General features: G+C 36.6%; 1 protein-coding gene across 1 annotated transcript in view; it reads left to right on the top strand.

Annotated features, from left to right (window-relative positions):
* The window catches only part of LOC109056982 (fibroblast growth factor receptor-like 1), a 77,174-nt gene that overhangs the window by 21,223 nt on the left and 30,301 nt on the right, over nucleotides 1-25,650 (top strand). Inside the window, 1 exon segment of the mRNA XM_042769737.1 lies at nucleotides 4,599-4,871. Coding sequence (XP_042625671.1) covers nucleotides 4,599-4,871 — 273 coding nt within the window.

Here is a 25,650-nt window from a genome sequence, read left to right as displayed (position 1 = left end):
CAGATAACATTATTCTATATGCGGTATATGGTATTCTGTTAATTTCCATGACTCTGGAGCTGTTAGTTTTGGGCATATTCACAGTATGTTTCCGGGAATTAGTGGTAAAAAAAAAAAAAGAAGACGATTAACAATAAAACAGCTCTCTGTAGGAGGAAGTGAAGGTAGGGTGAGGGTTATCTTACTCTATCATAACCTGCTTCCTGAAGGTGAATACATTGGCACTTGTGAGCTCAGATCTGCTCAAGAAAGTATAATTAAATACATTCTTGCACTCCAAATCACGTCCTGTGCTCCCTACATGAGGCCAACCAAAATATTATGCCTCCACTTCTTTCACACCAAAGGGCCATATCTAGCTGGCTCAAGGAGAGATATTCATTCTTAAGGGAAAACTTTCTTTACGCAAATCGCTGTGGAAAGGCTTTTTGGCAGATGGCTGGAATTGAAAGAGAGTATATGATGGAATGCTACTTGAGTTGGCCTCTTACGGAATCTTTTTTTTTTTTTTTTTTTTCATGTCATTAGTCAACATTCCAGATATGCACGTTGGGATACCTTAAGCCAGCTAGCCGTAAAAGGGAAGGAGGGATATGGAAGACTGCAGCTCGCTGAGAGTTCCCGGTGCACAGGCAAATAAGAGGCTGGCCTCCGCATTGTATAGTGCTGCACTCAGCTGCAACAGAAGGGAATGCGTTTATGTTGAATGGAGAAAACAGATTGCCTTTTAAAGAGTTTGACCTGCCGCTCCCTTCGTTCAGCCCACAATTTCACTCACACACCCAATATTTACACAGACGGGCTTTTTAAAGTCTGCCGTTTAAGTGTGTATTGTTGGGCATTGGAATGCATTTATTTATTCATACACTGTAAATAATGTTACTTCGTGTTGTCATTTCTCTTTTCGGAGGGCTAAAAAAAAATGTTTTCCTGACCCTTGGCTCTGACTTTTGTGACTTGTGTGGGAGCTGTTGCATTCATCACAGCCGTCTTTGAGCCAAAGAATTGGAAGGCAAACCGAGCACTGCTTGTGAAAGTTCAGGGCCTTTGTTTTCTTCCACACACCTCTGATCTGTAAAACGTGCTATGCTGTTGACCTGCAAGGAAAACAGGCCTCGGGACTGACCCACGAACAGAAGGCCCAGAGCAGGAGGGCCATAAATCTGCTCAAAGTGTGGGTGGATGGCTCTCCAAAAGGAGAATGAGATTTCAGTCTGTGAAACGGCTCACCAGGAAGGTTTTACTCTGATGAGAAAGCCATTCGAAATGGAGCGGGAGAACAGGACTCCGGCGAGTTCCTGCCTGTGACTAATTTCTTTTTCACACTTTCAAACATCATCCATCAACGTGTCAGCTACCCACTGCTGTCTGTAAAACACAGTAGTGTGTTGTAGTCAGGCTGACTCGATACCTGTGCCAGGGACTCCTTCACACTCCCACTGGGGACCATGTCATATCAGAGCTGTGTGAAACCAGCCATGAGAAAAGGTCTCTTTGATTCTACATCAAACAGTTTTGCTGTTACAGTTCATGGACAATTGATATCTATCAGCATATAAAAGATTCTAAAGAATTTCTATGCTGTTCTTTTCTGAATGACAAAAGTGGATTGTGATGGTAGACGGTGCGGAGCTCCAAATAAGGACATAAATTGTGCACTTGTGCGCTATATTGCAAGTAATACTTGTAATCTTCCCAATGCTAGAGCTCTGAAATCTGAAAATTGTGCTTAAGAATCATTTTTATGGCTCACAACCTTAAACATTTGGTTTTCTGTGATGTATTCTATGTCGTTGTTGCAATCACATCTAGCTCATTAACCTAGATTGGCTGAAATAGCCTTGAAAGCTCCTTTAAAAGTTGGTTGAAAACCAGTATGGAGTAATGTTTTGTGTAGTAGGCTATGCCATAGTTTCCAGCAAAAGTGTGTTCATTAATTTATGTAGTTAAATTACATTATATTTTTATACTTTCCAGCCTGTTGAACTGTTTTCTTTAAAACATTTTTGTGAAGAAAACCTTTTAACAAACAATACACAAATAACTATCAAAGATAAAAATAATTAGCTAAAAATGAATTATTCTTTGGTGGAATGCAGAAAAATACTTTATGTACTGCCCTAAATAGTTCTCTAATATCCAATCCACATATCCTGTGACAGGGGCATCAAGATGTTTGAAAATAATTTAAAATAAGTTAAAAAAAAAAAAAAAAAAAAAAAAAAAAAAACAATATATTTATTATTTTACTCAATCATCTCAACTGTTTTTTTTTTTTTTTTTTGAAGGAGAAGAAGAAGAAGGGTTTGCATGGTCTTGAAAAGCCAGGATATACGATAAAGCCTAATTTTAACATTTTAGATTTTGAGACCAGGAAAAGTCATGTAAAATGAATACAATGGGTGTTGTATATATATATATATATATATATATATATATATATATATAATATATATATATATATATATATAATATATATATATATATATATTTTATATAATTTTTTTTTTTTTTTTTTCTAGGTAGGCTAATCCCTAATATGTTTTATTGCATAGAAATTGTGAGTAAAAAAAAAAAATATATATATATATATATATATATATATTAAATATATTCTTTAAAAAAAATCCAGTAATCACACAATTGGAATCAAACTATTGGAAAAATCATTTAAATTATTTGGTGAAAAGAGTAAAACAATCAGTTCTTAAAACTTCAAGATTCCTGAAAGGTAATTATTTAAATTTTAATTATGTTTGTTGCTTGTTTCAGTCTATGGACTCTCCTTCCACACATTATTTTGGCAAAGGTTCTACACCAGGTGCAACCCTGCACTGATATGGCACTGGTACAACACCCTTACGCACAACTTTGTCATTACAGCAGATATATCTGAAGGAAACCTGTTAGCCTACATTTTACATAGCTGTGTAGTAACGCCTATGTGTTCAATAAAACTAGTCATGTTGAATGCAAGCGAAAACATTATTCATGACAAAAAAATTAGACTAGCATCATTACAAAAATGTAACATTGATGTTACTTATGCGGCGAGTTGTGACCTTAAACAACCTTCAGTTACATCACCGCTACACCATACCCACTGATTTTTATCTGTTCCTCATATTAACCTGACATGTGGCTTCACACAACTTAAGTGTTGGACAGACGTCTCACAGTGAGATAAAAACACTCTTCCTTGTAATTTATCTGAGTGATGGCTGCAATTACAGGCATAGTGTTCTAAAATGTAAATAACTTTCATGCGTATGACTGCATGTGGAAATCTGTTTCTCAAATTTTTCACCACAAGATCTTCTTAAGCCCAGGTTTCTGGCAGCTAAATGGATCCAATCTGGCATTAGCCTTATGTAAACAGCTATTTAAAGTGACTCGCAGAGCTTTGAGAGGAATAAGCACAGACAGTATTTGCAGACTCTGACCTTTCTAACCTTGAAGGAGCCACCAACTGAGGAGCACACAAACAATGCAGTCCAGTAGCAGAGTACGCCAGCAAGACATGGCTGGCTGACAGGGGACTGCGGTTACAATTTCCCCACAGACATAAACAGTGACACTATCAATTTCCTGCATTGGGTCTTTTAACGAGAGCAAGCAGGGCTGTGCGTGGGCAGGGGGAAGCCTCGCTCTGCTCAGCCAGGCCAAGACTCCTGAAAGCTTTGTCTTTTCTCTTGAAAAGCTTTTGTTTTACTTCAGTGCAACAGCCAGTATACAAGACCACTGCATAGTGAACTATGAAATACGATTGAGGATTTTTTTAGAACAGAAAATCTTAGAGCAGGTATGAAGACAAATTGTGACTGACTTTTTTTTTCCTATTTTTGAAATGGCTTTCTCGATCAAGAAGAAAGTAGGGTGACACTTGATTTTGTCCATCAGGAATTGACTGGATTGTAGAAAGTGCTGTTGTTTGCTATTTTCTCAATCATTTCACGTAAGTGATCAGGATGAAGGCGAGGAATTGTCTATTTTGATTTCATGGTCACTTTCAAATCTCATCCAGCATAAGTCTGGGTAATCTTACATGACTTTCACACAAGAGGTTTTGACGTGGATCGATTCTAAAGTTTGGTTGGTTTGTTGACATTATAGCCAGGGGTGTAAAGTATTTGAGTAAATGTAATTTTTGTTTTTGTTTTATCTTTTTTTGGATACTCTGTAGTTTTATCGAGTGTTTAGCAACTTTTACTCTCTACTTCACTACATTTTTGAACAAGCATGTGTACTCTATACTCCAATAAATTTGCAATGAGTTTTGCAATTACACATTACATTTTGCATGGCACCTAGCTTTTTCTGCAGCAGTTTATTTCTGATACAAAAGAAGTGATATCACCAACTACAGGGCACCGAATGTACAATAACGTGCATTTTGCCCTTACTCACCCAAACTTGTCAACAGCTCAAGACTACAGCTCAGTCTATACTTTTTCAACTTAACATTTTGTTCAGCTAACATTTTTGGCAGTAATTCCACAGGGAAGAGGATAATTGTAGAAATGTGCAGAAAAAACAGCATCATTTATGTATTTTCAGATGCTCTATAATGACAATTATTATCATCTTTTTCTCTGTAGGTCCTCCACGTGTAGCAGAGAAGGTAGCTCACAGACAGACCGTCAGAATTGGACGTACCATGAAACTTCATTGTCCTGTGGAGAGTGATCCGCCACCACTCATCATGTGGACCAAAGACGGTCGACACATCCACAGTGGTTGGATGCGCTTCAGGGTCCTTCAGCAAACCCTCCGCATTAAAGAGGTGGAGGCAGAGGATGCTGGGACTTTCATTTGTAAAGCCACCAATGGTTTTGGTAGCGTCAACATTAACTACACCCTCATCGTCATCGGTAAGTTTTACGAAACTTCTCAAAAATTAGTGCTTATCTTGATAACAGTGGGTTTAATCCACTAATAATTGCTTGGAGAACTTCTACCAAATTCACAACATGTTCTTAACCTTGTTCTAATATTACTGAATTGAGAGTATTCTTAATGAGTGACCACATGCTCAAAGTTAGTACAGGGATCCCACCTGATATCATTGAAAGTTTGTGAATCTGAAAAAAAAAAACATTTCAAGGCCCTGGAAAGTTTTTGAAAATAAACATACATTGATATGGGTCCTTGAAAGTGCTTGAATGTATTTTTTGCAAAAAGTTTTTTGGAAAAAATTCCATATTATTCCCTCTGGTCCACTAATGTGTTATTTCGGCAACAATTAGTGGCCTATGCATACTGGCTTGCATGATTTACGTTTGTTACACACATTTATGTGTTACATTACGTGTTTCCCATGTGAGGTACTTTGTGTTGTACGTTGCCATGACGTTAGAGTGACCATATGTCCTCTTTTTCCAGGACATGTCCTCTCTTTGGACCTAAAAAAAATGTCTGGGATTCGGCTTTTGCTTTCTACAGTTGTCAATCATTGTATGCATTTTTATATAACAGCCCTGCGAGGGACTGTTTTCTTAATCCTGCTCCCACTGAATTTCTGACCATTACAGCCCGCTCCCATGATTTTTGTGTCCAGTGCTCCCGCAAACATTCTAATATTGTATAATTTTTTTTGTGCATCAAGGAGCCGCTATCAGTATGCAGAGTATTTAAATCTCTTTTAAATGAGCGCTCGCTGTTCACTTTCACTTTTTGATTTTCGAGATCAAGCACGCTCTGTGTAAAAGAAGATCATATTTTTGTTGTTGGGTTTTGGATTTGTTTAGGGTCAAATAATTCGTTGTAGTATATGAGCCGTGTGTGGATATTCTCAACCTGTGATCAGTCAAATCTGACTACTGCAGCTCGTGTTGAATGCAGGGCTGCCAAGTCTACATTGTTTGTTTTCCTATGGAATTTGGCTACTTTTAAACTGTTAATGGGAGATTAAAGTGGGTTAAAGGTTTGAAAGGTTTTAATGTGGGTTAAAGGTTTGAAATGTTGCTTTAATTACACTTGACTGAAATGCTTGTATTGAAACATTTTGCATTCTTCCTATTATAAAACAGATGTTAAGTTTTGTGAAGGACGGCCAATGGTAGGAAAGAATTTTTAGCTGTGTTGTATGATCAGTATGCATAACAGTGACTGTAAAAATATGTATTTTAGGTATGGAAATGACATATCTTCAGTTTTGATATTTGGGATATGGTCATTGCGCTACTTTGGGCACTACTTTAACCACCAACCAATCACAACCCAGCCCCCCGCCCCACCTGCACCCACTGACCTCTAAAATATGGTCACCCTACATGACGTTTACACGCGCACTAAACTACTACGATGGTGCCTCAACGTTTCACAGACACACCATGAAATAATGTTGAATTGCTTTGCTTGTTAAGATAATGTAAAACCCCATGGGGCAAGAAAAACTTAAAAGTATATTCATATATCTTAAAACTTCCGGTTACATGAGCCTAAGCTCTTTTCAATAAAATCCATGCAAAAGTTAATATCAGATCATTTTAGAATATAGAATAGGATGTACTGAATATTCTTCAGTTTTATGCAAAACAGAAATACGACAAATAGATTATCAGACCTCTGTCATATGGCCAAAAATAAATGCACAAAAAAAGCTTTTTTGCATAGTTGTGTTTGACACATGAAAACTGAAACAATGTATCTTACAAGATAACACAATGTAACCTTGCTCTCACTTGTAATATGTCCCCACATTAAGTCCTTGAATTTGAGGGTATTGGACCTTGAAAAGGTCCCCTGGACCTGGAAAGTCCTTGAAAGGTCCTTGAATTTGAAGTAAACCAAGGTGTGGGAACCCTGTTAGTAATTTGCCTTATGCATATGCCAGGACATCTCCATATCCAAAAGGCTTTTCAAACAGCCCTTCGTCACTCTCAGCAAGCATATGATGCTCTCTAAAGACACACTGCAAGATCCTTGAGCAATGCTAAGTGTGCAAAACCAGTTCAAACACAATAAACACCTTTTATACAGACTCAGATTACACACCTTTCATTATCCAGCTGTAAATACATGTATTGTTTTCGTCTACGTCAGCATCAAACCACTGAAGGTGGAAGCAGTTGCAGCGTGTACTTGGCCTTTTGTCATCTGAGCATGAAACCAAAGTTTTTATACAAATTCTGAATGGAATATATATAGCTTACAAAGCACAAAAAGAGAGCTCCCTTTATAATCACTCAGCCTCACTGGCCATTACATAGAAGAAATCAACACAGTATGTCTGTGAACGGCTACATTGCTTAATGCTGCAAAAACGTGTTGTAAATAGAAACGCTTCTCCAGAACACAAGCACAAATACGCACTGAAGCATTTTCCAAATCTTTTTCACCGGTATACTGTTGTTACAGCTAAGGGTGTTCATATTTTCATTTAATTTTGTGTCACACTTTGTGAATGAGACACATTATCTCCTAATCTGAACTCTTTTAAATAAATTGTTCTGTTGTGTACCTGGCCGAAGCACTGACAGTGCGCAAAAACTACAAACAACCAGAAATGGCCTAAAAAAACACATTGGGTTATTTTTTGTAAAAATATTAAGTAGACTATACTTTCATCACTCACAGCCTCATTTTTGAATAAAATATGACATCTGTGAACTTCCTTTGTTGACTTGAGTCAAGCAGAAATGGCCAAATCAAAATGAGCAGAAGGATCCGTAAAATACTTTATCCACAATGCTCTGATCATTTGGGGATTTCGATGGCCATTTCTCAGACCTGTCATCCAATAGTTGGACATTTGTTCTGCTGTGTGCAAAATTTAGAGAGCTGAATGAGCGCGCTGGTCCCGCTCGCCAAGTAATCAGGGCCTAATTTGGCCAGGTTCCACATAGTAATCCATCCACTTACATGAGAAGGGGCTATGGGCCAGTCTTGTGATCTCACCAGCCCCCTTACAGACTTTCTGAGGACATGGACCCTGCTCAACGTACATTCATCAAAGATGGTACACCAACAAAATGCAAATCACCTCCATAACTTCTAAATGCCCTGCAGTGTTCACATCTGCCTTCTGCGCATAGTCACCTTAAACTTCAAGGATGATAATGTTAACCAGTGGGGTAATTTGGGATTGCAAAAGCATCCATCTAAAGCAATTCCAAGTCTAAATGGAGGCCCTGGTGGAGTGCCTCTTTCAGGGCAAGTTTTTATATTAGCTGGACAAAGTTAATGATCCATTTTATTTGCCTCTCAGATGAGCCCTATGTTATGCAAGACAATGGAGAATTAAAGGAATTGAGAACATCCTCAGCAGTGAATGAACTGTTTGTTTTGTAGCATAAAGTGGGTATTAATGATCTTGACCCCTGCATGTGCATCTTTTAGAGTGGTAGCTACATATAGTAAACCTGCTTTCTGCATCCCAGTCACCCTACTGATAACTGGGCATAGAAAATCATTTTCCTTTGCCCTTTTAATTATTTCATTTCCACTTGAAGGACAATGTATAATGTTTGTCAAAAGTGTGCTAATTTATAATCTCCTCTGATTTAATATCTGACTGATTTTTAAAAACAAAGTGAAATCAAGTCACTAGTGTTGAAAGGTAGGGCTTTTTTTAATATGGCTGACCCAAATTACAGTCCAATTGGGATCATTTCAACAGCTTTATATCCACCTAAATGCTGGAATCAAAGTACAAATTTTTCTCTTTTCAAAAATTGTCAAATTCACACTCAGTTTCACTGCAGATGCAAAAGTCTTTACTGATTAGATTAACAGAGTTGTCATGAAATGTACGAAAATGTGAGGGGAAAGAAAGAAATCATAGTTCTATTAGAATATTCAAGGGAAATAAACATTAAATAAATCTAATGCATGAAAATCTACCCATTCCCTTCCCCGCTCCAGTTTAAAATCAAAAGTAAATGGCATGAATCATGCAAATAGAATTGAAGCAGGCAATATGAGAATAAGAAAACAAGCGTGTATAAAAAGTCTTCTCGTAACTAAGCATGAATGGGTGGGGGGGGGTTCAGCTGAAGGCAGAAAGCGAACCCCTGAACTTTGAGCGGGTATGGAGGGGGTGGCAGGGACAGCTGCCAGAATGACCTCAGTTGAGCAGCTGCACCCACTGTGCTGGGACGCCCAAGATGTGCCAGGACGGCTTTGATGCAACCGCAACCGTCTCCACCATGCTGTTTAGTCAGGGCCCTTGAACTTGGACTTGTTTGTTAATCCCTCTGCTGGCACAATTCCACCTTCAACGTAATTCAAGCTGTGCCAGTGGAGGCTGAGGTGGAGTTTGATAGGTGTCATGTTGTTTTGTTGTGTTTTGGAAAGCCAGGTTTCCTTTATAGTGTGCGAATACAGATATTAAAATATCAAAAAAGTCTAAGAAATTTCAACGCCAAAATGTTTTATTGATTACTCCTGGCTAGTATTGTATTTAGAATAAAGCATTTTTATATTTGTAGATATCAGATTGTTACAAGATTTGCTTTGGCTTTTAAAGATAATTCCCCTAGTGGAATACTTTTATAAGATGTCATAACCATAGACTTTATAAAAACATGGATGTAGTGTCCGTGACGTAACCCATAGTTTTTCTGAAGAGCGTTTTTTAAAGCTCAAAGTGGCGAAACGGGCCGTCGCCATCTTGGCAACATGTCACTCCCGGATAATCGAAAATGGGGCAAAAAGGAGCTGGTTGGGTTGCTGAAGCCACACCCACCTATCTCGACGGCAGTGTCAGCAGCGGCAATCCACCTGTCATTTAAGTGGCCACGCCCTTAATTATGCAGAACTTATGCAGGCTTAGGCTTAATATAATTTAAACGGATGAGTTATAAAAAAAATTCAACCCCCTCACAGTTGTCATGAAGGGCAAAATTAGCTATATAGACCAAAATTATTTTTTGAACCAGGCTGTAAACATTTTTCTGCTGTAAAGTTGGGCATTTTAATATAGGGAGTCTATGAGATTGACTCCCTTTTGCAGCCAGCCTCTAGCGGCCAGTTGACGAATTACAGTTTAAGTCACTTCCGTGTTGGCTTTTGGGAATTGTAAAGGTGCTAAAAAGAACATTATTTTGTGTATTTGGTGTAATTCAATGTGTTTATGTGGTTTAAGGTTCAAAAAAACACATTATTTTCCATATAATGTGCATTATTGTTTCTCCTCTATGCCCCACCTTTCCGAAACGCGTCAAATTTTACAAAGCTCATCGTTCTGAAATAGCGAGGTGTGCTCTGATTGGCCAGCTATTCAGTGCGTTGTGATTGGCCGAATGCCTCAAGCATGTGACTGAAATACGACCATTAACATACTATGCCGTCTCCCAGGCCAGCAGCATGAGACTCATTCCAGCTGCTCTGCTCGTGCACATCCCATCATCAGTTCTCTTTTAGCAGTTCAGTCAATGTACTGTTAGGAGTAACTGAATAACGTGGGATATTGGTTTATTTCAGAAGACTACAGAGGGTAGTCCAGACTGCTGAGCGAATCATCAGTACAACCCTCCCTTCTATTCAAGAACTGTACTTATCCAGAGTGAGCAAAAGGGCTGGCAAAATCACTCAGGACTCCTTATATCCAGCACACTCCCTCTTTGAACTGTTGCCATCTGGTCGATGCTACAGAGCTCTGAGCACCAGAATGACCAGACACAGGAACAGTTTCTTCCCCCAGGCAATTCATCTAATGAACACTTGACAATAACTGTGGAACACACAATACTATTTATACACACATACACTTATTTATCTAACACACATACTTAGTCTACACTTCAAAATTGCACATAATATACCTGTACATACAAAACTGCCTATTGTAATGTACCTGCACATACAATTGTCAAGTTGTATATTGTTATTCCTTACCTACTTATTTGTATTAGATTTTTTTTATTCTTTTATTATGTGTTTTTTGTTCTGTCGCTGTCATTCTGTTGCACTGCGGAAGCTTCTGTCACGAAAACAAATTCGTGGAGTGGGAGGGAGTGTAAGGCACGTTTATAAACCGAATAATTTAAGTAATTTGTGGATTAGTGCGTACTGGAGACACGAACCGTTTCAAACGATTCAGTTCAATTTGGTGAATTGTTCGACCAGTTCACTAAGAAGATCCAGTTAAATAGAAAGATTTGTTCGCAATCCGGACATCACTAGACGAGACAAAAACCAATAAAACCCATTACAAACAAGACATTTGTTGCATCTAGTGGGGACATAATTACGGATTATAATGATTTATACTGTCATTTTACGCGTTGCATTGCGTATCGCGCTGCGTAAACATAAAACCATGTCTGCATTTGTGATCTGAGAAACAACAAACATGACTACTCTTTTGCTCAAAACTCGGTTTGAATCATCAGTGGCAAATTATTTAAATATAAAAAAACGTACTTACAGGCTGTGAGTCAGAAGTGCCAGACTGTCCTTGCAAAGTTTGAACTGCGAAACTTTATAGAAACAGCCGTTGTGCCACAGACGCATTGCAGGCTACTGGTTCAGGAAACAGTCCTTGTCCTCCATAAAATGCGCAGCACACATCTGAATATTTGGGTTGGACTGTTCTGAAACAGTGTTGAAATACAACTTAACCACTGATTTTTAGTCGTGTCCTCTTTTGGAAGGCCAAAGAAAGTAGTTTCGCTTTCACAACTAAACACACAGCGACTCCACAACATGTCAGCGGCAGCAACAGAGAGAATAAAAGTTACGCCTTCTTTCTTTACGTGAACATTTGGGCGGTGTTATGCAAATCTTCCCACATAGTGATCTAGACATCTGGGGGCATGTTAGAATGAGCCATTTTAGGGAGTTGTGGTTGATTCTTTACTTTTATAAAGAATTTCTCTTTGGATTTGAGACTTTTGTCTTTGCAACTTTACAGATCTTCTTTATGAACCAAGAGCTTGTAACACTCCAAAATTGAAATCGCATCATATGACCCCTTTAAGTGATCTATTCATTTCACAAGATGTGGTTCAATAATTAGTCCAGACCATCTGAACGATTTTGTATTTTTATATTTGCACTTTTGAATTCAGTGATGAATATTGACACATTTTTCTTATTATGTATGGCTGCCCTTACATTGCCAAGTATTGTTGTCTCATACTGTTTCACTTGTATAAATATTTTCAGTTTTCCTTTCCATGTTTTTATATTTCATGGCACCAAAGCACAGCCAAATTGTGCATTATATCATGAGCTGTAAGTAAAAAAATAACAAAAATAAAACCTTGCCAATATTTTTCTTGCCCTCTTAATCTTGATTTTTTTTTTTTTTTTCACTTGGTTTGACGGACTACATCAACTGAAAAGACGATTTCTGAAACCACAAATACATCCACCACTTCCAGATCCTGATCTGTTAGTTAAGGGATCTAAACCAATGGCATGTGTACACAAAGTTTCTTCATCTCAGCCCTTGTATCCTGACATCAGGGTTCAGTCATCTGTTATCTTGGCTCTTTTGCGTAGTAGAACAGCATGTGTAGACTGTTTCTGTCCTGTGTGGCTCTGTGATTTAATGTCCCTGTGAGGACAGGAGACTTGTGTTGATAGGACTCATTAGTGGCTTTGCCCTTCCACAAACCAGATGGGAGAGACATTACTGTCCATTTATCTTGGGCCCCTCTGGCTTTAATCTGCTCTCTCTTCTTAACATACTCCAAGCATGTTCTCAGTCCACTGGGTTTGCTGTTTCTTTTTAATCCCTGGATGCCTACTTCTACACATTCACTGCTATCTCCTCTCCTTATTTATTAGCTTTTTTGTTTTGTATTGCACCAGATGTATCATTGGCAGAGATAATGAGAGAGATGTGGATTTCTGAGCGTCCTGCGGAAGCAAGGAGTGATGGAAAAGAAAAAAACAAAAACAAAGATTGCATATTTTGTTTCAGTTTACTGTTCCTGATTGTGTTCGTTGGCCCTCACCTGCATAAACTGACTATCACAAGAAAACAATATGATCAAGATTAGATTTACCGTCTGTTTGTGATGACAGTGCCGACATAATTGTGGAATTGAGACGTGTAGGAAGCTGCTGGGAAGTGCCTGGTGATTTATAGTGACTTGTGGATTATGCGAGGGCCCTAGAAACTGCCGTTCAGCCAACATCTGGCAATGATCAGAGTGCAGGAAAACTGGAGCTTGAGATATCTATTGATCTCTATGCAGGGTTTCCCTCTGGACTTTAAGAGGCCCTGTCATGGTCAAACTAGCACTGGGTGTTTGAAACTCACTGAAACAGTGTGTACAATACATCACAATTAACACTCATATCTTTGTTCAGTTATGTCCGCAATTCTGCTCTTTGCATGTTTTTGTTTGAAATTAAATTTAGTTGGTTAAAATATTGAGGATTAAATGCCAATGCGTTCTAATAATTGCCTGTTTTGTGTGGTGGTTCATGCGTTCATTCCATTCAAAGTCTGATCTGGATCTCTCAACAAAATATGCACAATACAAATAAAAAACATGTGAATAAACAAGATGGCAGTGCTGGTATTTATTTTGCAGGTGTATTATTATCAAGTAGAGAGAATCATTTTCCATGTCTTTGATGGCGTGTTCATGTGGCATCATATACTTGCATCTATTCTTCTTTTTTCCAAGAAGAATAGGGCAAATCAACATTGATGATTTGTCTACTCAATAAGATTTTTTTTTTTTTAATGAATACTTTTATTAATCAAGGATGCATTAAATTTGTCAAGTTACAGTAAAGACATTTATAATGTTACAAAATATTTCTATTTCAAATAAATAGTGTTCTTTTGAAATTTCTATTCATCAGAGAACCCTGAAAAAAATATATATTATTATTATCATGAACCTCAAATCCACATTGGAATGATTTTTGAAGGGTCATGGGACTCTGAAGTCTGCTAAAACTTCAGCTTTACCATCACACGTTAATTTAAAATCAGGACTTTCGTGATATAAATGACTTGACTTGTTGTTCAGGCAGCCAGCGGAATGATGTCAGTTTTAAAAATATGTATTTTTGGAATCATTATTTCATAGTACATAAGACGACTTTTTAAAATAACATGCTTTCTGAGCTGTCGTAGTCAGTGAGCAGAATTATGTGACAATCTGTGTTCTCCATCTATGAATTCATGACTCAAGTGTTAGATTCCCACAGCTGTCTTGAGGAATAAATCAAAGAAACAGATCTGATACATCTTTCATAGACTCCATCTGAAAGAACTTATTAAATATTGAATGAAATTCAAAGATCCAGAAACCATGTATCTGGTTGCATCAGTATAATTGAGAAATTTGTGCTTCATCCTCAAACACCCGTCTCAAAGATTCATAGCTTTTCTTAGTTCTTAGCAGCAGGCGTATCTACCAGATTAGATTTGTAGACACTTCAGTGTGTCATATCTTGAGTCTCAGTTTACTCTACTGAAAAAGGAGAATTAACGGATTCAGACTGATATATATAGATATTAATATTATATCTATAAATATAATATATATATATACTATATATATAATATATCTATATCTATATTATATATATCTATATATATATTATATATATTATATAAATATATATATATCTGTCTTTGTCTATTATTTTACACAATTTGGAAGCAGTACCAATAAAATAATCTATAATATATATACATATATTATATGTATATGTGTATATATATATATATATATATATAGATATATATAGATATTATATATATATATTATATATATAACACATACATACATATATATATTCCTAGATATTCATTTTTAGTGGTATGCTGTCCAAATTGTTGTAAAAATAATAGCCAAAGACTGAATGTTGCATCTTCTAACTAAGGATGCTATGTGTGAAATTATGGACAAGGGATTGCTGAGAGTTGAGAATGAAAAAGACAGATGGTTTCAGGAAAGGTGTTTTTCCATTTAATTTATTTGCTATTTCAAATCATCAGTAAAGGGTTGTAGGTCTTAAATCAAACCAAGTAAAGTAAATCAAAGCAAAATAGCATTGGAATATTGAAAATGAAGGATTTGTGAACTTCTCATCCCATAAAGCCTTACTAGATTTTAAGGAATCAGTCTGATGATGATTGTTGTTTTTTTTTAAATTATTCTATTGTATTTTTGAAATCATACCATTTTGTTGGCTTCTGTAATAGGCACAAACATTCACTTTATAATGCCCCAGCTCATTCTAGTTCTGGGGTTTAAATGTTATCACAAAAAATACATTTCTCTATGGAGATTTTGAATGGAAGTTTTACTTCCAGAAGCCTGCCATTATGGTATGTAATTGTTATTTCATGGGGGAACTGAGTGTAATCGAAATGAGGAGTGCTATGGAAAGATGGGTCCCCCATGCCTCCTTTCATGTCCCTCCTATACCAGGGGTTATATCGTTTTTTCCCCAAAAAATAGGTGTAAATCTTACCCCTGTTGGTACCCTGTGAGAGTTTATATTTCTGTATCATTTAATGATACATTCACATGTTCATGGTTTCTGCAGTTCCTCTCAAACCCGGTTTGGGAAACCCTGTTCTTAAACTATAGTAGAAACTAAGCAGGTTTTTTCTTGTACTCCGCTAAGTCTGAATAGTTTCATTGTGACCATGGCTCTCTACACACCATGACCCCCGTCCAAGTGAAATGCATGGCAAAACACTGTGGACTCAAGCCATTAGAAGCGTAGTTGGAGTGGAGTTGGAGCCGCAGATTCCTTATACGCCCCCAATACTGTTCTTTCAAGATGAAAAAACAGGCTTGTTGTAATGGAGTCATGGTTCATAAGGAGGGATGAGAATGAAAAATAGTGCTTATGAAAACATAGAGGAAAGAAAAATCTTCTGTTCAAATTTCCAGTCTGTGAATTTACAACAAAGATACAGATTGAGTTACAAGCCTGGTTTGTTACAATATGATACTAAACATCTCTTTCTTTGATTGTGGTTTATAGGATGTGTTTATCATAGCCAAATATTAGTGACCTTCTAAACCCAGTCATTAGTGACCCCCCACCCACCTCAAAGAAAATTCAGAGGGAAAGATTACTGTGCATTTGCCCTCAAAAGAACATTGTCAAAAGATACTTATCCACAATAATTGGCCTTGTGTCAGTATTTCTTTCAAAGCGGAGAAATTTGTTGTTGAACCCTCAACTCTCTTTATAGTCACAGTAGCACCGCTAGTCAAGCCAATCCTCCTCTTTCTCATTGTTTGTGAACAATTCCTCCGGAAATAGGACTCAGGAAATGAAGATGCCATTGTAAACATACAATTATGAAAACATGGCGCCTGTCCCGTTACAGGTGGGGGTGAGCTTGAGTTTCAAAGGCATGTTGGAGGGAGAAACTGCAAAGAGCCGGGGAAAAGGAAAAACGCAAACAAAAACTTTGAAGCAGGTCAGGCTGGTTGAATGCATGAGGCCTGGGATATGTTTCATTCCTGCCTGTTTATGAAAGTCCTGAAAAGGCAGGCAAGGCTAACAGGGCCTCCATCAAGCCTGCATGGGCGTTCTGCATTGCTTGCCAACTTTCTTTGGAAAGAGAGACACCAGAAAGAGAAAGAAAGAGGTGATGCATTCCGATCTGCAGGGTTGAGAATTCATGAGACGCACCTCAGATAGTGTGTCAGATATATGAGTCACATAAGAGAGATGATGGACTCCAAGGACTCTCAGATGAAGAGGAGCCATAAGAGAGAAATAAATAATTAGGAGTCTGAGTTTTGCAATATTTCAACACTATTTAAAAACTTGCTGAATATATTGTTCTCAAATCATTCAGTACTAAATGGAGGTGCTTCTATGATGTATCAATTCAGTATTAAAAAAAAAAAAAAAAAAAACTTGCATCAATTAGAGAAATTAACAATTTATTATGATAATTATAACAATTCTTAGTTACTTATAGTGCTTTTCTTACCAAATTTATATTTGTAGATTATACCCACAAACATGCTTTGACTAGTGATGATTATTTGTTAATTGCATGTTAATTCCATTGTTGAATAAATAACAAATGTATGTTAATTTCTTGTCCAAAAGTTCAAATTTTCAGCCAGTTTGACTGAATCGCGATAATACTGTAAGGTAAAGAATCAGACTGAATCATCACAATTTTAACAAATACTGTATAAACATCCCCTAAATGAATATGAAAAATGTAAGGCAAATTTAAGTTTTGTAAAGTGTAAAACTCAGGGGCTTAAAGTTCTCCGGCACCATGCCGGATTCCAGAGTGTAGCATTTGGCTGTGGAAAAAAAAATATCCTACATTTTTTTTTTGTTTTTTTTGTTTTTTTTTTTATTCTGTTACAAAACATAAAACATAAGACAAATTATATATACAACCAATTCAATACAAACAAAGGAGGTAACCGAAAAGGTGTAGGCTGAAGCCGAGACTTGTTTCGCCTACCCTATTTACAAAACAAAAACAACATCTACCCATCAGAAATTAGGCATAAACAGTATACATGTATAAGCATCTATATACATACAGTATATACAATTTTTTCTTACAATTTCTTACAATGTTTTTTTTTTTTTTTTTTTTTGTTTTTTTTTTATCCCTATATGTCAAAAATTAGGTTTTTTTTTTTTTTACGCTTTTATTTATAGTTTTAATTTTTTTTTTTTTTTATTTTTTTTTTTTTTTACAAAACACAAAAACAGAAAAAATAAATAAATAAATAAATAAATAATTAAAAATAATAAAAAAAAAAAAAAAAAAAAAGCGAAATATTCAATAATCATAAAGATAAAGATAAACAGTAATAAACATAGATTTACATCTAGTCTGTGGTCATGTCAAGTTGGGTCAGAATGTTCAGAAAAGGAGTCCAAATCAGTTCAAAGTCATCTAGTTTTCCTCGAATAGAATGTAGAATTTTTTCTGGTGTGCAGTACGACAGGAGTTCATTAGCCCAATATTTTTGGCTGAGGGGGGGTGACATTCTTCCAATCTTTCAGGATACAATTCTTGGCAGCCGTTGCTGCTAGTAACACAAAATGCTTCATATTTGAGCTCACCTTCAGTAAGGTTACATCCCCCAGTAACCAAATCCTAGGGTCGGCGTCCAGAACCTGTCCACAAACCCGAGAGGTTACTGCGATGATATGAGTCCAGTATGGCTTCAAACAAGTACAACTCCATAGCATGTGCACAAGAGTTCCGACAGAGATGGTGCATCTTTGACTTGATCAGATATGTCATTTCCTAACTTACTTAACCTATATGGCGTAAAATATGTTCTATGGAAAATATTGAATTGAATTTGTCTGTGTTTAGAGGACACCAATTTTGTTTGTGCCAATTCCAATAATCTGTTCCAATTCTCCTCTGTGTAAGTACACCCAAGCTCAGACTCCCACCTTGTTTTATTTGTATATCTGGCATAAGCCGGTAAGTTGTCATTTATGGTTTTTATACACTGTAGATATTAAACCTTTAATTCTATTACATTTTGGAGTTGAAAATGCATTTTTCAAGTAAGGATTCCTCGGGTCTGTGTGGAAAAAACTATCTTTAGTTTGACTCTTGATCCCAGCTTCTAATTTGTAAATATTTAAAGTTACTTTTATCTATATCATAAATTTCTAACATTTGGCTGAAACTAAAAAGACATTATTAGTATAAAGGTCACTAACAATTTTTATTCCTTTTCTCACCCAGTTTTGTAAAATTCCATCCGCTAAGGCTGCTGGGATATTGGGATTGTTCGTGAGAGGTGAATTTACCAATAATTTTATGTTTTGTCCAACTGATACGTGTAATTGCTGCCAGGCGTTAAATGTAGCAGAAATTATTGGGTTTTGAGTGATTTGTTTTTAGTTTCTTTTTAGATTCCAAAAATGGTACGATTGTTAATGGATTGTCCTGTAATTCATGTTGTTCGATTGACATCCATTTTACTTCATTTGCTCTGCAGTGAAACCACATCCACAGAGCGTGAAGTTGTGCAGCCATATAATACAATTTAAAATTTGGGAGATTCAAGCCACCTTTGGAATAGGGCGCCTGTAATGTAAGGAGTTTTGACTCTCGGTGTTTTGTTGTGCCACAGGAAGGAAGTAAGTGATTTTATCTAATTCCTTAAAAAAGGATATAGGAACCTTCAGTGGTATACACTGGAATAAATAAATAAATTTGGGTAATAGATTCATTTTTATTGTATTAATCCTGCCAATCAGTGATAAAGGGAGGTCCATCCATCTCAATAAATCCTTTTTAGATTTAGTAAGCAAAGAGACATAATTTTCTTCATATATTTCGTCACAGGTGCTGCAGATAGTGATTCCCAGGTATTTGAAGCCCTCCGTACACCATTTAAATTGAACTGGAAGCAGACGTATATAATGGTTAGTCATGTTGATTGGGAAAACTTCACTTTTAGAGTAATTAATTTTGTATCCCGATACAGCACTGTATTTTTTTAAGATTAGTCAATAACGAGGGAAATGATGTGATAGGTTGGGATATAAATACTAATAAGTCATCTGCATAGAGTGCGAGTTTATGCTCTTCCGTTCCAATTTTTATGCCGGTGATGGATATATCTGATCGCAGGGCTATAGCCAGTGGCTCTATTGCAATTGAGAAGAGCGCGGGAGAGGAAGGACAGCCCTGACGACAGCCATGGAAAAGGCACCCGACAGAACCCCATTTGTTAGAATCTGCGATCTGGGGGCATCGAATAGGGTCCTGATGAAACACAGGAAATTTTCACCAAAATTCATGGCCCTCATGGTCTCAAGAAGAAAGTTTGGTTCTATCCTGTCGAACACCTTCTCGGCGTCCATAGAGACAATTACGGCAGGGTGGTCATGTTTTTTTGTGTGCTCTATAATATGAAATAGTCGCCTAACATTATCTGCACCTTGTCTGTTCTTGATAAAACCCGTTTGGTCTGTATTAATAATTTTTGGAACTACTTTCTCTAAGCATTGTGCAATAATTTTCGATAAAATTTTATAATCAGAGTTAAGGAGGCTAAGGGGTCTATAATTGCTGCACTTTTGTGGATCCTTTCCAGGTTTTGGAAGTAGCGTAATAGTTGCCAACTCCAATGTTTTCGGGAGTGTTTCTTTTTGGAATGCTTCTCTAATCATGTTTGTTAGCGGCGTTAATATTTTTTCTGAGAAAATTTTGAAGTATTCAATTGGGTACCCATCAGGTCCTGGGGCTCTATTATTTTGCAGGGACTTAATCGCTCGGTGGACCTCTTCTTCTGATATCGCTTCATCTAATAGATTCCTGTCTGTGACTGTAAGTTTAGGGATTGCTAATTTGTTAAGGAAGTCTTTGATTTCAGTTTCCGTTGACTGCTCTGTTTTATATAACGTTTAATAATATTTTTTAAATTCCAAGTTTATGTCCTTAGAGTCTTCTAAGTACTGATCATCATCAGTTTTTATGCATTGTATGTATTTCCCTGTATCTTCTTGCTTTAGCTGCCAGGCAAGCAACTTGCTAGTTTTTGTTACCAAACTCATAGTAATGATATTTAGTTCTCGCCATGGCTGCTTCAGCTTTACTAGAGCAAAGATTGTCATACAGAGTCCGTTTTTGTTTTAATGAACTAAAGGTTTTGGATTGTTTGGTTTGAGCATGTTGGGTTTCAAGTATTTTTATTTCATGTTCTAGTTGCAATAATTGGTCTCTCTTTTGTTTATTTTTATTGGATAAATATGAGATAATGTTACCTCTCATATATGCCTTAAGTGTTTCCCAAACAACTGAGTGAGAAGCAGTATTTAAGTTAGTCTCCATATAAGTGGGAAGCATGTCGTTCATATAATTTACAAAATCGGGATCTTTAAGTAAGAATGTTTTAAATCTCCATCTATGGGTGGTAGGGCCTTCCTGTGGCATAGACACTTCCATCATTAGCGCATTGTGGTCTGATAAGGTTGCAGCCAAATAAAGACATGTTTTAATGTGAAGCAGTAATGTTTGTGAGGTCAAAAAAAAGTCAATTCTAGAGTATGTATTGTGAACATTAGAGTAGAAAGAAAATTCCTTTTTACCCGGATTTTGCAGTCTCCACACATCTTTTAACCCAAGTTCATTCTTGTGCAGATGCAATGCTGTTGCTGATTTTGACAAAGTAGTGTTCTTGGGGGCTGAGCGGTCTAATAATGGGTTTAACACAAGATTGAAATCTCCACCCAGAATACATTGACCCTCTGCAGATGCCAGTTTCATGGTTAATTTATTAAAGAAAATTGGATCATCTATATTAGGGCCGTATATTGATGCCAGTGTCAACCTGTTCCTGTTAATTATACAGTCAACTAATATAAATCTACCTGAGGTATCCTTTTGTACTGTATTTAACTGAAATCTAAGGTTTTTGTTTATGAGCAACGCTACACCTCTAGCACTTGATGAAAACGAGGAGTAATAAACTTTACCAATCCAATCACGTTTCAATTTTGTATGATCAATATCAGTAAGATGTGTTTCTTGGATGAATGCAATATCTGTCTTTTGTTTTTTTAAATAGGTTATAATTTTTTTCCTTTTAATTGGATTATTAATTCCTTTCACATTAAGTGATATACAGTTTATATGTCCTATTTTGGCCATCATTCATTTAAAACAATGAAGAAAAAATCAAATAAAAAAACAAGATTAAATTAGGCTGAGCGAGTAATATCTTTGTCAACAATGGGTTAACATTTATATGGAGAGAGGGGGGAACTGAGCTGCAAACAGCTCGAAAACAAACAAAAAACAATGTAGAAAGAACAAATTCAAAACATCCACAAAAAAAGAAAAAGACAAAGCACTGCGCGAAAAAGAACAAGCAGTGCCAAAGCTGAGCTATGCTCAAAGTAAACTGAGTCCCGCAGATGGCTGCTTCCATTATCTATGGTCTACACTTGAGCTCTATCTAAAAAATAAAATAAAATACATATACACACACATATATATATATATATATATATATATATATATATATATATATATATATATATATATATATATATATATATATACACACTAGGGCTGTCAAATGATTAATCACGATTAATCACATCCAAAATAAAAGTTTTGTTTACATAATATATGTATGTGTACAGGGTATATTTATTATGTATATATAAATACACACACACATAAATTATATATTTAGAAAATATTTACATGTATATACATTTATATAATTATATTCTTATATTTTATATTATATATATAAATATATTTAATATATAAACATAACATATTCTTCTTAAATATATACATGCATGTGTGTGTATTTATATATACATAATAAATATACACAGTATACACACATATATTATGTAAACAAAATTTTTTTTTTGGTTGTGATTAATCGTGATTAATCATTTGACAGCCCTAATATATATATACACATATACATATATATATATACACATATACATATATATATATATATATATACACATATATATACATACATACATATATATATTTAGAGTTGTTTTTATTTATATTTTTGTTTTTTAATGTGAGATAACAACATTTTGTAAACATGTATTCCAAAGAGGTTTAACCTTTCATCCAGTTGTCAGCTGCTCGTCAGAACGTTTTGTGGTGAACGCGCCTGCTCCAAAGTGCGAACATACACCTTGGCCTCACCCGGGGAAGAAAAGCGCCGGTAACCTCCTCCATCGGTGTTCACCCTCAAGATGTCTGGATATAACAACGCGTATTCCACTTTCATCTCGCGGAGTTGAGCTTTCACACCGTCGTAAGCTTTACGTTTACGGACGATCTCCGCTGAATAGTCGTTAAAGAAGAGGATCTGTTGACGCAGGGGTCTCATTCTGGTTGTGTCTACGCGCGGCTTCCATTACCCGGGCTTTATCGAATATCGATAGTGGAATTTGACAATGAGGGGACGTGGCCTCTGTCCGATTGGCGGCATTGGGCCCAACGCGCGATGGGCACGGTCTAGGATGATCCTGCCGTCTGCGGTGTCAAGATGAAGATACTCGGGGATCCACCTCTCAAGGTATTTCACCGATTTTGTCGTCTGTTGTGTCTATGTTATTATAATTGTTGTTACGTTTCTTATGCGGGAGTGATTCTCCAACTGATCAGTGCACTCTTTTAGTTGTATAATTTGTTTTTCCAGAGTTAAGATTTTGACTTCGGATGCAGTATCGGTATCCATTCTCACAGTCAGGGCCTGTATCTCAGTGCCTCGGTCGGTAACAGCTTCCAGCACAGAGGCCAGTCTTGTTTCAATCATTTGCGTTACATCAGCTATTTTTTTATCCATAGTCTTTGTCACAGACACTTCCAATTTCTCAATCTGTTCCGTGACTCCGGCTAATTTGCTGTCTATGACCGCTGTGAGAGCATGAATGATGGTATTGGCATCCGATGTCACTGCCGTAGGCCCTGAGCTAATATTAGCATCTTCGCCGCTAGTTTCCTGGTTGGCGTGGATTTCACTGCCTCCTTCGATCTTCTTTCCCCTCGGTTTTGGCATGTTGGTAGTAGTTTTCTTGAAATAATCATCGATGTTCATATCAGGCACTCTTTAGTCATTTGAGACCACACGAAAGACTTAATAAGTTGAAAAAGTCTCAGAGCTCTTGACCGTGCTGCCTAAGCGGTCGCCATCTTACCGGAACCTCCAAAATATCCTACATTTAAGAAAAATCTTGTTGATTGATATCACTTTCGAGCCCGTGAGTTCGCCTACCAATGGTATGAGAGGAGCAGCTTTCACTCTCAACCAAACTAACATTATTAGCCAATCAGAATGTTTTGCTCTTATTAACAGACGCACATAATAGTATCCAATTGCAGAGTCGCAGCGCTGATGAATGGAGAACCGCAACAAAAAGCTGCGAGGCGCAATGGTCAAAGAAATCCATCTAGTTCATATTTACATAAAAAAGCTAATTATAATAAAGCTAATTATGAACTTTGTAAACAGCTCAGAGTGATCATGCCATCTCCATAAGAATGAAGATCCTGTTCACACATGATAAATTAATGGTACCTTACCAGTAATTTACCAGTAAAGGCTGTATGTGTGAAAGGGGCTAAACTCTTTCTCTGTATATGCCGTGAATTTGAATTGCATCTGGAAAAACAGTGTGCATTATCTCACTATATTTGTAACGTAAATCATTTATAAACCTTTGCCAACAGAGGAGAATATATCGACCTATGGCTAATTATGCCATGTATTGGACATCGCGATTTCAAAATAAAAGTTTCTGCATGTGGCAAAATATTAAAATTTAATGGATTTAAACATCATTTAATCACGCTGTAAAGTGAAACGTCACCTGGCCGTTGGCACCATCCACAGGTATTTTTTTTAATACATAATGTATTTAAGTTACAAGTGTTTTTCAATACAATCATGTAATTTATTGGTTTTTATATTTTATTTGAGCCAGTTATTATTGTGTTAGTTTATATCGTTAGTTTATATATAAATAGTCATACTAAAGCCTGGTTTTCTCTTAGGTCTGTTTGTGTTACTAAAAAATTTCAGATTACCCAGTTGTCGAAATAATCAGTAGATTACTTGATTACCAAAATAATCATTAGTTACAGCCCTAGATTAGTTAAAATATTTATAAATACAACTGCATTGTTTTACTTTTTGTGATTAAAAGTCAAATATTTTGTCACTGAACATTTCTTAAAAATTATATCTGTATTTTGTCTCATTTTGTGAGCTAAGTGTATTATCACACCCCCTAGTGTTGATAAGCGGTGATATAGCTCATAATTTTCCAAGTGTATTATACAGCTTTCATTCTTCAGGTCAACCATATCTTCATGAAAAAGAAAAACAGTTTGAATAAAGAAAGCAATAACTTTGCCATAGTATCCTTTCAAATGTTAAAGTTGCCACAGTCATTGCACACTTTGCATGTGCTACCCCACCATGCCCCCGGTGAAGATGTTGCCATCACCACCTGCCCCATGAAAAAAAGTTCAGTTTGATTTTTTTTCATTTGAAGTTGTTGCTTTCAAATGCTTGTTTTTGGTTGTTTGTTGTTTTTCATTGTTTTTTTTTTAATAAAGCTTCCTATTTGTAGCATTTTGTAGAACCCTTATTGCTGAAATTGCCGGATTTTTGTAACCCCCTGGAGTTATCTGGAGCACCACTAGGAGTTGAACTGTAAAGTGAGGTTCAGGCCCCAGAATTCTTCATTTTGCCTGGCTTCGTAAGCCGATTACATGTCATTTTCTTAAATAGATTCCTCATACACCACTCTCGCTTCTTGTGTGGTGGAGGGAAAGAAGAAAGCCTGTGCGCTACTTGCCTCATCAGCTGGATGCTAGTTCTTTCACGGTTTGAATAGGGTTTGAGCTCTTTGTTGTTTTTCCTGGGCTGTTGTTCTGGTCCACTGCAGCCCGCAGAGGCATTTAAGTGCCGAAACGGCCACACTAGCGCCCCTAAAGAAGCCTTTTGGCAAAAAAAGTTTTGGCCAATTTTAGCATTGAAGAGCAACTCCAACTTTATTCCTGCTTTACTCCCCCGAATACATGATTGCAAATTCTCCATCGTTCCTGCACAATTGGAAAGATGAGTTGTGAATGGGGCCTCTTGAATATATAGAAGTTCTATGATGAGCCAAAGCCCAAGCATTCTCACGGATCTCAAAACCATCTCCAACCTAGGATACTTGAAAATGTGGGACAAGAGAGGAGAGTGGCAG

The sequence above is a fragment of the Cyprinus carpio genome, chromosome A14 (genome assembly GCF_018340385.1).
Source record: "Cyprinus carpio isolate SPL01 chromosome A14, ASM1834038v1, whole genome shotgun sequence".
Taxonomy (NCBI): Eukaryota; Metazoa; Chordata; class Actinopteri; order Cypriniformes; family Cyprinidae; genus Cyprinus; species Cyprinus carpio.
The sequence above is the reverse complement of the archived record's forward strand: the minus strand, read 5'-3'. Positions and strand labels throughout refer to the sequence as shown.